A 17,630-nucleotide genomic window follows, 5' to 3' on the forward strand; every position below is an offset into this window, starting at 1 on the left:
CTTAGGAAAGAATTTTCCAAATTATAGTTACACAGTGCAAGACTCCACATTCAGGAAAAGGATCTAGGTGCCATCATTGATAATATGTTGAAATCTTCTGGACAGTGTGCAGCAGCAGCCAAGAAAGCAAATAGAATGCTAGGGATTATTAGGAAAGGAATGGAGAATAAAACAGAGAATATCATAATGTCTCTGTATCACTCCATGGTGTGACCTCATCTTGAGTATTGTGTGCAATTCTAATCACCACAACTCAAAAAAGATATGGGCAACCAAGATGATTAAAGGAGATGGAACAATTCCCCTATGAAGAAAGGCTAAAGAGGTTAGGACTCTTCAGCTTAGAGAAGAGATGGCTGAGAGGAGATTTGATAGAAGTTTATAAAATAATGAGTGGAACAGAACGAGTAAATGTTAATCAGTTGTTTACTCTTTCAAAAAGTACAAAGACTAGGGAACCCACAATTAAATTACTATTACCATTATTAGGGTAGAGTTGCAGAAATCCACTGCTTATTCATGGGATAAGCAGCTTGGAATCTGTTTACCCCATGGAATCCTGCCAGGTACCTACGACCTGGCTTGGCCACTGTTGAAAACAAGATACTGGGGTTTATGAACCTTTGGTCTGACCCAGTATTGCAAGTCTTGTGTTCTTATGTAGTCTAGGGTATAAATAATTGTTATATCTCAGAATTAGGTGCTGCTGACAGAATGGATGTTGAACCACATACCATCTCAGATCTTTACAAGTAATGTGAGAGTCAGGTACTCCACCAACTTGTTGGTATACAGTTGTAAGCTTTTTTAAGCATCATGCTCAGGGACTGCTTTGCTTCAAAGCTAGAATCTTCATCAAGGTTAATGTACTTAATTTTAGCAGTTTGTTATATGACCAGAGTCAATGATCATCATAGCATCTATGCTTTCCTTCCCACAAACTGCCCATCATGATTCAACCCAGTGCTTTGAGTTCCAGAAAAGTATGCAGAGTGATATTTGTCAATAGATGTCTGCTGTAAAGGAGGCTGAACAGTGTTTAGAAATGACTACGTCACTGGGCAACAAATTTTCACAAAAGTCATGTTACTAAAATGAAATTAGTCAATTCTTATAAATTTCCATGTGCTAAACATGAATGTGACTGTGAAAATGCAAAATTGGCTCTAGTTTTTTTGTAATATGCAATAATATAATTACATCTTGAATTGTATGCCAATAGTAGACCACCTACGGTTAATACCGTTTGAAAATGAAGTCATAGACTTAGTCTTAGATTTCTTTGCTAGTCTCTTGTACACCTGTTCGGGAGCATCTCTGCGGAGTGTCCAGCAGTAGTCAGCCAGCATGAATATTTCAAATGCTCACCCTTTCTGACTGGGCTTCATATAGTACACTGCTGACGTCAGCTTACTCAGCAGCAGCATGGCAATAGAACTGCATTGCATCAGAAAATGATGTAATAAACTCTGGATGATGTGTGCATGATGGTATTATGCAATATGATGCAATATTACATCATTCTAGGCTTCTTTACAGTCCTGGATAAATTTACATGACTAAACATAGAAAGTGAACTATATTAAATATCTTCAAAACGAGAGCCAATTAAAACTTTTCATGGTCATATTCGTGTTCAGCACATCAAGATACTACAGAGTAGGAACTTTTTAGGTCAGTAATACTTTCATTGTTGCCCAGTGAAACCAGGGACAGGCTCATGCTCTTGTCATTACCAATTCAAGTAAGGAAATAAAGGTAATTATGGGGTTAGTTTTAGAAACTTTGAAACATGACAGCAGGAAAAGAACTTACGGTCTTTCTATTCTGCCCATCCACACAACTGCTCAGCTCTACAATTACTTCCACTCCCTCAGAGATCCCCTGTTCTTCTTGAATTCATATACTGTTCTTGTCTCCACCACATCCATGGAGAATCTGTTCATGCATTCAACCTTTCTGTAGATTACTCCTCAGTCTAACCCATTCATCTTCATCCCATGATCTCTGGTTTCAGAATCTCTTTGCATTTGATAGAGATCCACTTCCTGTGTATTTTAAGATATTTAAATGTTTATTTATAACATTTTTATATACCGTCATTTGGAGAGTACCATCACAACGGTTTACATAATCATATAAATGAAGATACGTCTGATAAGAAAAGTAAAATATAGCATTCATCCATTATAAAATAAGACATTGTAATTTAAAATATTCTAAAATACATTTTAAAATACAATAAGAAGGAAACTAAAATACATTCTAAAATACATTAAGAAGGAAACTAAAATTCCTTGTAATGCCTCTATATTTCCCCTATTTCATCTTTCCTCTAGGTCAGTGGTTCCCAAATCTATCCTCCAGGAGCCTCGTCTCTAGGGTGTGTGTGTGTGTTCGAAGGTGCAGTCTCCACTAGGCAATTACACAGGGGCAACATTGCCTCTTTTCTGCTGACCATTCTTTTCCCTATGAACTCGAGCATCTTTCTGGCTTTTGCCATCACCTTATCCACCTGTTTGGCCTCTTGAGATCATTAGTTTTGCTCACCTCTCAGATCCTGCTCTTGTTTCATGTATAGAAGAATTTCACCCTATACTGTACCACTCCCTTGGGTTTTTGCAGCCCAAATGTATGATTCTGCATATTTTAACATTGAATCTTAGCTGCCAGACTCTAGACCATTTCTCAAGCTTTACTATATCCCTCCTCATGTTTTCCACACCTTCCTGGGTGTCTACCCTGTTGAAGATTTTGGTATCTGCAAAATGGCAAACTTTTCCTAATAGTCCTTCTACAATATCACTTATGAAAATGTTGAAAAGAACCAGTCCAAGGACTGATTCCTGCGGCCTATGCCTAGTAACACCTCTTTTTTTTCTGAGCGAGCTCCATTTACCACAACCCCTTTGTCAGCTCCCACTCACCCAGTTTCTAATCTAGTCAGTCACTTTAGGGCCCAAACCAAGGGTGCACAGCTTATTTGTAACTTGCCTGTGCAAAACTGTATCAAAGGCATTACTGAAATTCGAGTACACTACATATTGAAGGTGGTTTGTCTAGCTAAATTCAGACTTAACTGGACAAACCACAGGATTTAAATATTACGCTGGTCTGACTGCCCTAGATATTACCAGATAAGTTGTTACCCAGCTAAAAACATATCTGCCTATGTCGGAGACAATCTGGGATGAATCCATGTTGTCCAGCTGAGTTAGCCAAATAATGTTGATTTTCAGCATTATCTAGCTTAAATAGCCAAATAACTTTAGCAATGTCAGACAGCAGTCCCTAAAGTTTGCCGGATAAACTAATTTGGCTAACTTTTACATAGCTGGGTTTGTTCGGTGGTGCAGCTGTGCCGTTGAATATTTCAGCAAAGTTAGCCAGATAAGCTTATTCGGCTAACTTTTGGATCTCTATAAATTTTAAAATAAAACAAACTCCAGAACAAATGGTAGATTTGTAAGTTTTCCATCTTGCAATTGCATTATCAATCCATGAGTTTCTTTGAACTTAATTATCCATTTTTTTTAAAATAGATGTATGAAGCTTCTCATGTAAATTGCACAAATTAAATAGTTTTATTGGCCAGTGTACTGGGAGCCATTCATGATATCTGCAGTTTTAGAATGTGTTTGTTTTGAAATTTAATTGTATAGATAAATCTAGCAATTCAATTAATAGGAAAAAAAGTATGCAAGAACCCTAATGTACAGAACTAATGTGACTCTTCATTTATTAAATGCTGTTTTTCATGGACAGTCATATTTTATAAATCTGTTTTTGTAGTTGATGTCCCTAGGGTGACCAATTTAGAAAGCAGGTTTCTTGATATAGAAGTAGCAGAACAGTGTAAATTTGCTGACCAAAAAGACAAGGAACTATGGGTCAATATTCAAAACATTTATGCAATTGCAAATCACAGCAGAAATAGATTAGATGTTTCCCCTTCTGTTTGGTTACTTTTTTTTTCAGCTACACATCTAGACAGAGCTAACTGGTTGGCTGGTACCTAATTTTTTTTCTAAGTGCTTTGCTCCCCTGCCTCTTAAATTTAGTCCTGAATATAAAGTCATCTAGTGCTAAATTATGCATGCTACTGCAGTCCAGGACTATTTAGCTCTACTACTGCAATGAGAAATGAGCCTCTTAGAGTCAAAATGCATTGGTGTCACTTTGTAAGTTTTTAAAGTCCAGTGTCTTCAGCAATAGTAGGTTTCCAGCATGATGATGGCAGATGATGCTGAGTGTTAGTGGAGGGAAGTGTGAAGATATATTAAGGCAGTGTCCACAGGAACATTAATGTATTCTCAGCATAACAGCTTCATTCAGTGGCAAGGACACTAAGCAAAACAGACCATTTCTCTTACATTTCTTTATCATCATGGCTATTAGTTGATTCATATACTTCATTGCTCTGATCTTTAGTGATGTGTCTGGTAGTGTGTTAAGAATATATGTGAAGGTAAAAGGACAAACCAGGACATACATCATTTCAATCTGTCTGATATTGATTGGGACATCCCAGCTGTAGTGTCTTCTAGTAGCAAGGAGATCCCAGATTCTTTGCAGGGAGACCTGTTCTGTTAACTCATAAAGGAACCCACATGGGAGGGGGTGATTCTTGACCTGATGCTTATCAAAGGGGACAGTATCTCTGATGTAGTGGATGATCACAGGATGGTGTGGTTCAGTATTAGCACGCAGGAGATGAAAGTTCATTCATAGGTGAGGGTTCTAGACTTCAGAAAAACTAACTGTTAAAATTGGGGTGTACCTCAAGAGTTGTTAGCTGGATGGGAAAACCTTGGGAAGTAGAAAAGCAGTGGGCAAAGCTATAAGAGATATAAGGGCAACTAACCTTTTTGTTAGCAAAGTAAATGAAGGAACAAGAGAAAAGAGGCTGCTACAGTTTTCTAAAGAAGTAGCTGAAAGATAAGTGAGATTAGCTTTCATAAACTACAAGAGATCACAGAAAGAGGAAGACAGATGACAAAGATAATGTATCTGGTGGAATCAGATTCATTTCACAATAAAGCCTTATTTGAAGTTTCCTTACAAATTGGGCAACAGATATCGACTTTCAAATGCATTGTGTGTATCATATAGAAACATAGAAATGACGGCAGAAGAAGACCAAACTGTCCATCCAGTCTGCCCAGCAAGTTTTGCACTTTTTTTTTTCTCTCATACTTATGTTACTCTTGGCTCTTAGTAACCTTTTGGTTCTATTTCCCTTCCACCTCCACCATTAATGAGAGAGCAGTGTTGGAACTGCATCTAAGTGAAATATCTAGCCCAATTAGTTAGGGTAGCAGCCGCCACAATAAGCAAGCCACGCCCACCTGCCCACCCAGACTAAATAATTCAGTCTTTGTTGGTTGTTGTCTGTATATAGATCCACCTTTCTTCATCCCCCCTACCGTTGAAGCAGAGAGCTATGCTGGATGTGCGTGAAGCATCAGACTTTCACCACATGCGGGACAAAAGTCCCAAATTAAGTACTTGTTCCTGTTGCTCCGTTAAATGATGAGATAAATTTATGACAGCTGATTGTACTGTGTTCTTGACCTGATCTGAGGACCCTCCCATTGCCCATACGCTTGAGATACTGGATCTTGACTTTATGGACAGCGATACGATTGGGGCTGCCATCTGCTTCTGCCTAAAAAAGGCTGGTTAGTGGATCCCCTTCTTACACTTCTTGAAGGTTCCCCTTCATCTGAGTCATTGGAGCAACTACGACTGTCAGAGTCCTCGAATGTTACATGGCGGCCTGTTTGGGATTGATTCTTATTTCACCACCAATATACATTGTTGGTTGTGTAATCTGCTTCGTCCCTTTTAAGTCCATAAACTGCTATTAGTCAAGTTGACTTGGGGAATTGCCACTGCTGTTACTGGCATTAGTAGCATGGGATCTATTTAATGTTTGAGTACTTGCCAGGTTCTTGTATCCTGGATTAGTCACTGTTGGAAACAGGATGCTGGGCTTGATGGACCCTTGGTCTGATCCAGTATGGCAGCTTCTTATGTTCTTATACATGGTGAGTGCATTTTGTTGGTGATGAGTAAGTTCTGGAGGAATTTTCAAATCTCTGTTCATAGGTGAGTTTCAGTTTCAAGTTTTTTATTGTCTGACTATTACTTTTAATAAATAAATAATTTGTTTCATCTATAACAAATAAATGTGCTAGGAGAATTACAAAATATAGCTTAAAACAAAAGTTACATGTATAAAATGAACAATTAGCATAAAACTATAACAAAATGAGCAAATACAATAAAATATACCATGATAAACCTGAAGCAATATACAAAACTTAACACTATAAGATCTGCCTTAAGCCTCTGATATTGCCTTTATGTTCTTTTCCTATGGTCAGTTATTTTGTTTAAGTTGATTCACTAACAGGCCATCACCACCGTAAGAGTAGAAATGCAGGGAGTAATCATTCATAGGCAAAGTGTATGCAAAAGAGATATACTGGCACAAAATTTCTGAAACATTTTACAATAAAATTGTGAGGACCATTGTATGCTTGCTTAAAGCAGCTTTCTTACATACCCTGGATTTCAAGTTTGTAATAAATTTTATTAGACTAGCATAAGGATTACTCAAATATAGTATTCATGAGCTTAGGTCCTTTCGACAGATACAAAGTCTCAAAATCTTATGTTTTGTTTTATTTTTAAAAAGTTAACAGGTCGATACAGTAAGGCCGCGGTAGAAACAGTGCGGCAGTGTCAGGCGCACCCTTCCTCCCCGCACGCACAGTTCTCTTCACTAAGTCCCCGATACTCTCTTCTAATTGCATGCAAATGCATGCCGTGGCTGTGAAGCGATAGGGAAGGGTTATGCCCGCGCAACCCATTTTACTGTATAGGCGCTTAATACAGCACCTATACAGTAACCTGGGTGCGCAGGTACCTGTCATTCCAAATGTCATTTCAAATGACATTTGGAATGACAGGCACCGGGAGGAGGGAAGCGGCGAAGCGACTTACTTCTTGCTGTGTCTCTCCTCCTCCCGGAGCAGGATGCGAAAGCAGCCTTGCTCCGGGAGGAGGTGGGACACAGCGGCGAAGCAAAAAAAAAAAAAACCAAAGGCGCGTGTTCGATCGGGCGGGTGGGCGCGTGTTCGATCGGGCGGGTAGGTGGCAGCAGCGGCGGCAGAGAAGAAAAAAAAAACCAAAAGCAATTTTTTTTTTTTTCAAAAAGCGACAATTTTGGTTTTTTCCAAAAGCGACTTACTTTTGGGATCTGTCAAGATCCCAAAAGTAAGTCGCAAAAGTAACTTACTTTTCTGAAGCCATCAGGAACAAGATCGTAGCTCCTCCCGATGAAGAAGATGGCCGCCTGCACGGGAAAGCGTGCAATTGGCCGCTGAAGACGTGACGTCACGACGTTTGGCGTCATGGGATGTGACGTCAAGTCTTCAGCGGCCAATTGCACGCTTTCCCCCGTGCAGGCGGCCATCTTCGTCTTCGTCGGGGGGAGCTACGATCCTGCTGATGGCTTCAGATCCCGGGGGGCGGGTGGGCGCGTGTCCGGCTCCCGCCGCTGCCTGGATGGGTGGGCGCGTGTCCGGCTGGATGAATGCCCGTGCGATTTTGGCGCTCATGGCATGATCGCCAAAATCGCACGGGCATTCATTCCGGCGGGGGCCGTGCATTCATCCAGGCAGAGGGAACCGTGGGCCGTTTTCGCCACCGATTCCCTCTGCCTGGATGAATGGCCGTGCGATTTTGGCGCTCATGGCATGAGCGCCAAAATCGCACGGGCATCCATTCTGGCGGGGGCCGTGCATTCATCCAGGCAGAGGGAACCGTGGGCCGTTTTCGCCACCGGTTCCCTCTGCCTGGATGAATGGCCGTGCGATTTTGGCGCTCATGGCATGAGCACCAAATCGCACGGGCATCAATTCCGCTGCTGCCCCCGGATCCCGGATGCCGCTTTTTTTGCTTCTTTGCTGCCCCCTCCGCTGCCGCTTACCCGCGAAATCGGGAGGAAGGGAGAAGGGACTACCGTAGCAGGCCCGAGCCTTGCTACTTTTTCGGTTTTTTTTTTTTTTTTTTGCTTCGGGAGGAGGAGACCAGACTGGGGCTACACCGGACGGCTGGACCGGGGACCAGGGCAGGTAAGCAATTTTTTACACTACACTACACTACACTAACACCTACTAGGGGGAGGCGGTAAACTAGCACGTTAAGGCCGCGGCAGAACAGCGGGTTACTGAGGAGATAATATCAGCGCCCGTTACAGTATCGGAGGGGAATAGCTAATTCCTTCATTATACAGCTTTTTCGTTCATTTACATGCTGGGTGCGGAAAGGGTTATGTGTTTATTTTAGGAAGCGCTAAGGACGCGTGAAACTGGAGACTGTATTGCTGGACCGCCTTACTCGTCTGTATTGTGCGCTTCCAGCACGTTACAGACGGGGAATCTTTAACTGAACGTTACTGTATCGACCTGTAACTGAGTGAAAACATTTTTTAAAGATGGGAGGCGGGGATTCATATATAATCAACCAGTGGTTCCATCCTGCTTAATCATAGTAAATGAATATCTAATCATCAACACCCAACCAACCACTTTGAATACTCACAGTTAACTTTTTATTAAATTTATTTTTATGTCCTTTTTTTATAGATTATTTATATTTTCTTCATTATCAAATGGGAATGTGTTTTTTTTTTTTTTTATGGATAGTGATTGATGTTCATTTTCCAGTGTGGAGATTTGTTGTTTTGGGTTTTTCAAAATCTTATTTAACATCTTCATCTTTGAATAGTTCTTATGTGGCTTCAGTGAAAGATATCACAAATTGCACCTAATGATGTATTGCAAAAGTCCAGAGCATTACAATTCAAACATGTCTCACTTGAAGGAGCCAGGTGTAATGTGTTGTGATTAAAAGCAAATAGAACTGAAAGTACAAATGAATTATTTTATCTTGTATTGTACTAAGAAGGGTCACTCACAAGGGTTTGGTCCTTAGGCGATTTACTTACCTGGTTTGTGTTTTTAGGATATTATCTCCCAAATGACGATGGAGAATTTTACCAGTTCTGCTATGTTACACACAAAGGGGAGATCCGTGGAGCAAGCACTCCTTTCCAGTTTCGAACTTCCTCTCCAGTAGAAGAGCTGCTGACTATGGAAGATGAAGGACATTCAGACATGTTGGTAGTGACCACAAAAGCTGGCCTTCTCGAGGTGAGATTCAAAATATGTTCTTTTGAGTGCTTTAAACATATTTTTCTGACATGAAACAAGCTACAAATGAGTTTAAAAATGAAATTATTTACTCTGTTCTAATTGTTCATTGAAATTGTGAATATGAATGTGTTTGTATTTACTTAGTTTATTTTATCATTTATAGTATGTCTTAAATCCCTGCTTACAATCTTACGGGTAAATTTTAAAAGGAGAGCGCGTGTAAACACGTGTTTTGGGCATGCGAGCAAAGATAAATCTTAATTTTTTTTTAATCATGTGTGCAAGTACAAACGTATCATTTAAAATATCCCTGTCGTGCATATGAGGAGAGAGAGCACGTTTATTATAGAGACAATCTGACATACTATATATCTCCTACTGTAAGAGGGAAACTTTTAACTCAGGGTGGGTTTGGAGGGGGGACAGTGTTGCAAGGTTCTACAGACCCATGCGCGCTCCCCCCCCCCCCCAAATATTCCACCCTGAGTAGAAAGTGTCCCTCTTACAGAGGGAGATATATAAAGTGTCAAATTGGCTCTCTAACAGAGACTTTCTTTTTCCCTCTCTCCCCCTCCCCCCAAAATCTTCAGATTTGCACCTCATCAGGACCAGCAGTAAAGTTACACAAGTAACACGGTGCGCGTTACCATGTTCAGCCTTTACAAAATTCAGAGTTATGTGTGTAAGACTTGGTCCCACCCCAGAACGCCCATGCCCTGCCCCTTTTCTGCCTCCTTATTCTTGACGCGCGAATGGAGATGTACGTGTGTACTTCCTAGCTTCTTAAAATTTGCGTTGCTCGCACACAGCCCACATACACGTGTATGGGGCCATTTTTGCACGAGCAGTGCTTTTAAAATCTACCTGTCATTGGGTACCTGAAGCACAAGTATGCAAAGGGACTTGTCTGAGGCAGAAGTAGTCTCCTAGTTCCCAGCCCATTATTTTAATCATAGGCCATGCCCTTTCCCTCCATTGCTTAGCCGCCTTTCTGTTATTTTTTATTTCATTTGTTTGGCATGAAAGAATCTAGAAAATAAAATATGGTGATACAGCAACACTTATTCGCATTCTAATAAAAAAGAATAATTTGTCAGCTACCAAGTAGATTGTCCTCATAGCTATTGAATTCTGCTGATCTCCTTGAGGCATAAGCCTCAGTAGCCTAATGGATAAGGCATTGACTTTCTAAGCCAGGATTGTGGGTTTGAGTCCCATCTGGTGTGGTTATGTTTTGGGCATGCAAATGAAAGTGATGCACTTAGGGAAAGGTAACCCAAATTATAGCTACACAATGCAAGGTTTCACATTAGGAGTCACCATTCAGGAAAAGGATCTAGGTTATAATACTTTGAAATCTTCTGTTCTTCTAGGACAAACAGGATGGTAGTCCTCACACATAGGTGACATCATCTTATGGAGCCCAGCATGAAAACTTGTGTCAACATTTCTAGAAACTTTGCCACTGTCCACATGGGATTCCTCTTTGGTCTTTTCTTTTCTATGGAGCTGTCGTCTCAAGGTTGTGGAGCTCTTTTTGTCTGTGGAAAACGTTCTACAGTCGGTTGCTTGACTCTCCCAAGCTGGTTCCCTCTCGAATCCTCCCGGCCTTAGCTAACTGGGTGGTGTAGTCAGTTTTCTTGTACTGTGCGGTCAAACCCCGATAGCGTAGGCCCTAGAGGCCTGCTGGCCATCGACCGCTTGTCAGCCTTTTTTTGTGTGTTCATGGCAATGGATTTTCGTTAGTGCCCCCAGCACCTTCGGTCTATGTGCATCATGGACCCGCACAAGGTGTGTGTCCTTTTCCTGGGGGCATCGCACAACATCAAGAGGTGTCGATTCTGCAATCAGATCACTCCCAAGGGCCGGCACACCTGCCTGGATAAGATGGAGAAACTCTTTGGGTCGAAGAAATCTGAGCCCTCGATGTCACCATTGGGGTAATTGACACTGAAGGGCCACAGAGAACCGATGGACACCGGGGTGTCAGTGTCCATCTCTCCACAGGGACCTTTGGTGGAGCATGGTGCCAGTGAACCTCCCTCCCTCAATCTCTTCTCGCCTGAGGACGTCAGGAAAGACTGGGCCAAGCCCCGCGGGAGGTCCAAGAAACATTGCCACTGGTCACAGTCTTCGCACAGTACAGGGCTTGGGTCGGCGCAGGCTTGTGCTGTGATGCCTCCGAAGCGATCCTGCGGAGAGAAGGTGCCATCCTCCATAGTGTTATGGTTAAGTGTGTTTTGGTGGATCCTTTGGTGCTGTGGGAGATGACCACACCCACGGGGAGAATACCTGTGAGGAGCCACAGAACTGGGCTAGACTCGTAATGCACAAAACACGCAGGCAAATACAGTAAAGTGCGGCCGCGGTTACCCTGCTTCTAACCCGCCTTCTACTCACAATTTGGCCGCGTTAGTCCAACCCGCGATTCATTATCCCCTTTAACCCATTCTTACCGCCTCTTTAAATCAACGGGTAACCCCTTCCGCCCGCGGCATGTATATGAGATGTAAACGATCGGATTAGCTATTCCCTCCCATACAGTAACGCGCGCCCCGATTATCACTTTTTAAACCTGCAGTTTTGCCACGCGTTTAACCTGCTAACTTACCGCCTACCCTTACCCCTGCATTAGAGGCAGGGGTAAGGGTAGGCGGCAAACTTTCCCCCAGTCCTCGCTCACCTGCCCTGGCCGCGTCCATGGGTGCCGGTCTCCGGGGCAGCCCAGTCCTCTCTACCCTCCTCCCGAAACAATGAAAAGCGAAAAAAGCGGAAAAGCGATTCGACATGTAAAGTGTAACTTACTTTTCTTGCAGCCCTCCGGAGATGGACCGCAGCTCCCCTGCCTCCCGGGGGCTGCCCCCTGCCTCCCGGGGGCAGCCGGCGGCAAAAGTGGCCCCCGCCACCGGCGAAGATGGAAGCCTGCACGGGCCCTCTGCCACGATCGCTCCCGGGCGAATTCTTTACTAAAGCGTGGCCTCTCCTCCGAAGCTTCTTCGCTCTTCCGCTGTGACGTCAATTCGGGCCCCCAAGCCAGCAAAGCGCCCGTTCGTGCATGCCATGAAGTTAGGGGGCATGCCATGAAGTTAGGGGGCATGCCATGAAGTTAGCAAGTAGCTCATTTAAAACAAATCAAAGAAAATTCTTTTTCACTCAGTGCATAGTTAAGCTCTGGAATTCATTGCCAGTGATGTGGTTACAGCAGTTAGTGTAACTGGATTTAAAAAAGTTGGGTAAGTTCCTAGAGGAAAAATCTATAAACTGCTATTACAGTAATTAATAAGCAATAGATACTTGTGATTTATCTAATGTTTGGGTACTTGCCAGATACTTGTGACTTGGATTGGCCGCTGTTGGAAACAGGATACTGGGCTTGATGGACCCTTGGTCTGACCCAGTATGGCATACCTTATGTTCTTATGACTCCAGATTTGAGAGATCTTTGAACAGGTTCCTAAAAAGAGAAGAGTTCAAGATGGTCTCTCTGGGCGCTCTGATTCCCCTCCTTCAGGGAGGAGATTGGATTTGTTCCTTCGACCTCACCAACACTTAGGCCCACATCGATGTCTTCCATAGTCACAGGAAGTACCCTCCAGTTTGTGACACTTTCAGTACCGAGTATTGCCGTTTGGTCTGACCTTGGCCCCCCCACCGAGTCTTCACCAAGTGTCTAGTAGTAGTGGGGGCTTACCTCCGTGAATTGGGAATGCTGGTGTTCCCCTCTCTGCATGCCCAAGTGCCCATCTCGCAAAAAGCCCATCTCAGGAGGGAGTGGCACAATCCCTGCACTTGACCATTTGGGTGTTAAAGTCCCTGGGATTTATGGTCAGCTACCCCAAATCTCACCTAGACTCGTCCCGCCAATTGAACTTTATTAGCACTCTCAGGGGCACCGCTCAGGCTTGAGCATATCTTCCACGAGATTGAGTGAGTGCGTTTGTCTCCATTGCGGGAGTAGTCCGACAGAGCCAGCAGGTTTCGGCTCTCTGCATGCTGTGCCTCTTGGGACACATGGCCGCGATGGTCCATGTTACCTCCTTTGCTCGCTTACATATGTGCAGAGCTCAATGGGCCTTGCAGTCACAGTGGCGGCAAGCCACCCAGTATCTCCATATCCGCATCTCTCTATCTCTCTGGGACTCCTTGTCTTGGTGGGAGAGTCTGTCCAATTTAGAGCAGGGGATGCCTTTTCAACCTTCCCCTGCCCTGATTGTACTCACCACAGATGTGTCCAACCTTGAGTGGGGCACCCATGTGGAGGAACTCTGCACCCAGGGCATGTGGTCCACTCAGGAAGCACAGTGTCAGATCAACTTCCTGGAGCTCCGTGCAATTCGGTCTCCTCTCTGGGCATTTTGCGATCACCTACTCAACAAAGCGGTCCTAATCCAGACTGACAACCAAGTGGCAATGTGGTACATAAACAAGCAGGGAGGTACCAGATCATTCCCCTCCGTGTCAGGAAGCGGTCCAGATCTGGGATTTGGTCTGTATCCCAGAGTATGGTCCTCCGAGCCATGTACCTAGCTGGAATGGAGAAATATGGTAGCGGACAGGCTAAGTCGGTCCTTTTGACCCCATGAGTGGTCCCTGAAACAGGAGGTGGCGAACCAAATTCTCCACCTGTGGGGGACCCTGGACGTGCATCTGTTCGCCTCCCCCTGCAATAGTAAGGTGGATCAGTTCTGCTCCCTGTGTAAGGGGGGATGGAAAACCAGCCCCAGACGCCTCTGCCTGTTATTGGGGCAAGGGCCTTCTGTACATGTATCCTCCACTTTCTCTGGAGACAAAGACTCTTGAAGCTTCAACAGGACAGGGGGATTATGATCCTCACAGCCTCTCATTAGCTGAGCGCTCTTGTGGGACCTTTCCCTCCAGGAAGCGATCAGTCTGGGAATGTCCTCAGATTTCATCACACAGGATCTGGGCAGGCTAAGCAGTCCCAACCTCCAGGCCTTGTCCCTGACAGCCTGGATGTTAAGCAGCTGATTCTGCAACCCCTCGGAGGATGTGTCTCGAGTCCTGGTGGCTTCCAGGAAGCCTTCCACCAGGAAGTCTTATGGCTTGAAGTGGAATAGATTTTCCCTGTGGTGTGAATACCACAGCTTAGATCCATTATCGTGCTCCACACCGAAGCTATTTGATTTTCTTCTACACCTGTCGGATGCTGGCTTGAAGACCAGTTCCGTCAGGGTACACTTGAGTGCTATCGAGGTGTGGATGGTTCGTCCATCTCTGTACAGCCTGTAGTGGGTTGCTTTATGTGGGGTCTGCTTCAGTTGAAGGCCCCCCCCCCCCCCCCCCCCCCCCCCACCTGCGGCCTCCTGCTGTGTCCTGGGATCTCAATGTCGTGTTGGCCCAGCTCATGAAAGTGACTTTCAAGCCGTTACGGTCTTGTGACCTCAAGTACCTGACCTGAAAGTCATGTTTTTGGTCACAGTCACGTCGGTGCGCAGACTCAGTGAGATGCAGGCCTTGTATCTGACCTCCATGAAGTTCTTTCATGTTAGGGTGGTTCTCCTTATGGACCCTAAGTTCCTGCCTAAGGTGATGACAGATTTCCATCTTAATTAGTCCATTGTCTTACCCACCTTTTTTCCCAAGCCTCATTTACACCAGGGCAAATGGGCTCTGAACAGCTTGGATTGCAAGAGAGCCTTAGCCTTCCATCTGGAGCGGACAGCAGGCCACAGGCAGTCCATGCTACTCTTCATCTCTTTCGACAAAAATAGATTGGGAGTTGTGGTGGCTAAGCAGTTGCTCTCCAACTGGCTGGCAGATTGCATCTCCTTCTGCTATACTCAGGCAGGACTGCACCTTGGGTGCCATGTCAAGGCTCATTCTGTTTGAGCAATGGCAACTTCAGAGGCCCACTTGAGATTGGTCCCCATGGGCGAGATCTGCAAGACTGTGATATGGAGTTGTCTCCACACTTTAGCCGCTCATTCCTCCGGAATCGTCTTCAGCTGTAAAACCCAACTCTTAATACCTGTGGTCCATGGTTCAGGTTCAGGCTATCTCCCTCTGTTGCCAACAGCACCTTGTGCTGTTAGGTGTCTGTTGGTCTTGCTTGTGGTTAGGGAACAGCCTATAGCTAGGGATTCACCCATGTGTGAGGACTACCATCCTGTGTCTTAGGAGAAAGCAGAGTTGCTTACCTGTAACAGATGTTCTCCTAGGACAGCAGGATGTTAGTCCTCACGAAACTTGCCCACCACCCTGCGGAGTTGGTTTCTCCTATGTTTGTTTTATTTTTTTGTAGTTCTATGTTACGAGACTGAAGAAGGGATCCCATGTGGATAGTGGCATCTGGTCAGACATAAGTTTTCTGTGCCGGGCTCCATCCGATGATGTCACCCATGTGTGAGAACTAACATCCTGCTGTCCTAGGAGAACACCTGTTACAGGTAAGCAGCTCTGCTCTCAGTGTGCAGCAGCAGCCAAGAAAGCAAATAGAATGCTAGGAATTATTAGGAAAGGAATGGTGGATAAAACAGAGAATATCATAATGCCTCTGTATCGCTCCATGTGGGACCTCTGGACTCTGCACTGGACTGGTGAAGCAATGTAGCTTGATCAGACTTGGGCAAAACATTCTCAGTAAGTAATGGACTGTTGGACTAAGTTCAGAGCAAATTGTAAATAAATCTGTGTCCTGTACATAAAATCCCTTGCATTCAAGTATAGAGGAGCACTGTGTTGTGTCCAGATAGCCCTAACCTGACAACTGTTTGGTGTTTCTAAAACTCTTAAGAATTTTTAAGAAAATTTGTAAGCCAGTAGAAAATTTGAAACACATTAGACATGCTCAGTTTTCTTCTTTGCATGCAAACAACTAGAATGTCTTTTTGTGCACCATTGCTTCTTGTAAATGTGTTCTAACTCTGGGAGAAAACTCGCAAGACAGACTGTAATCAGCATGCCATATAGTAAAATGTGTAAGATCAGTTTTCCATTGTGTAGTACAGAGGTAGCTCTTTAAGTCTGTAGAAATGACTGAATCTTTTCAGCTCATCAATCTTTATTATCTTCCTCTTAGCACTATATAAAGATTTAAAAGAACATGTTGCAGCCAGATACAATGTATCTGGATTTTCACAAGGTTTTGACATCCTCATAAGACTCATCAGGAAATCCCAAAAATCATGGGATAAGAGACATGGGATTGGTCACTGGCCAAAGGATAGAAAACAGAGTAGGACTGAATGGTCATTTCTCTCAGTAGAGAAAGGTAAATAATGAAGTACCGTATTTTTCGCTCCATAAGAAGCACCTAGGATTCAGAGGGCATAGTAAGGGCAAAGGGCCGTCGGCGCCATTTTGATTACTGGCAGCCGACGGCCCAAGCCCAGGAGATCGCTCCCGGACCGCTCCTGGACTCCCAGGGACTTTTGGCAGGTCTTGGGGGAGTCAGGAGGGTGGGGGGGGGGGTTGTTTTTTTTAATATTTGCTCCATAAGACGCACATACATTTTCTCCCCACTTTTGGGGGAAAAAAAGTGTGTCTTATGGAGCGAAAAATACGGTACCTCAGGGATTTGTACTGGGACTTTGATTTCTTCCTCAGCATCTCATCTGCAGGAACTTTTTAGGATTGTCCATTCATGGATGGCCCCTCTAAATTCTATATCTGTAATTGCCCCCAGACTTTGTGACTATTTTGTCTCTATCTTTTTAAATAAAACAACTTTGGCAGTTAAGTCTTGTACTTTGGGCATGCCTGGCGGGTCTTTTTCATCTCACTCAGCATCTCAGGTTTGGCCAGAGTTCTCTCTGGCTACATGTATTGAGGTTGTTTCCATTGTAAACAAAATGAAGGACAGTTTCTGTTCATTTAATTCCTGTTCCTTTGCTTTGATCAAAGTTTTGCGTGCTGAGGTGGGTTCTTATGTCACTAGTTTAGTCAAAGCCTCACTGTCTGAGGGGGAGTTGCCATCTTTTTTGAAGGTAGATACAGTGCAACCATTACTCAAATGAGAAAATTTAGACCTATCAGATCTGAGTAATTATTGGGCTATCTCTTCTTTACCGCTTCTCTTTAAAGCGATAGAGAAAATTGGGCCAGCTTCAAGATTACTTGGATAAGAACACTTTTTTGGATACTGCCCAGTTTGGGTTTCAAGCACTTCACAGTACTGAATCTTTATTGCTGTCTAGTTTTTACAGTATTTGCCTGGATTTTGATGTTGGGGTCAAGTATTTTTTGATGGTGTTAGATATATCATCGGCTTTCAACATGCTTAACCTTGTAAATTATTAAAAGGCAACGGTGCACATTATCTTAAGCATCTATTACATTTCTATCTGCTAAGTAGAGAGTTACGGTCCTTTAATCTTATGCTATTGGCGAGCCCTTTAATTAGGATAGCTTGTTTGACCATTACCAGAAGATGGGCTTTTTCCC

The 17,630-nt window shown here is 43.8% G+C and overlaps 1 protein-coding gene across 3 annotated transcripts in view; it reads left to right on the forward strand.

The window, feature by feature from the left end:
• TAX1BP1 (Tax1 binding protein 1) overlaps nt 1-17,630 on the forward strand; it is a 262,473-nt gene that overhangs the window by 44,836 nt on the left and 200,007 nt on the right. For all 3 annotated transcript variants that reach the window (XM_029589185.1, XM_029589184.1, XM_029589183.1), the window contains exon 4: nt 9,037-9,224. In XM_029589185.1, coding sequence (XP_029445045.1) covers nt 9,037-9,224 — 188 coding nt within the window. The remainder of the gene's footprint in view (nt 1-9,036; nt 9,225-17,630) is intronic.

This window comes from Rhinatrema bivittatum, chromosome 2 (assembly GCF_901001135.1).
Source record: "Rhinatrema bivittatum chromosome 2, aRhiBiv1.1, whole genome shotgun sequence".
Taxonomy (NCBI): Eukaryota; Metazoa; Chordata; class Amphibia; order Gymnophiona; family Rhinatrematidae; genus Rhinatrema; species Rhinatrema bivittatum.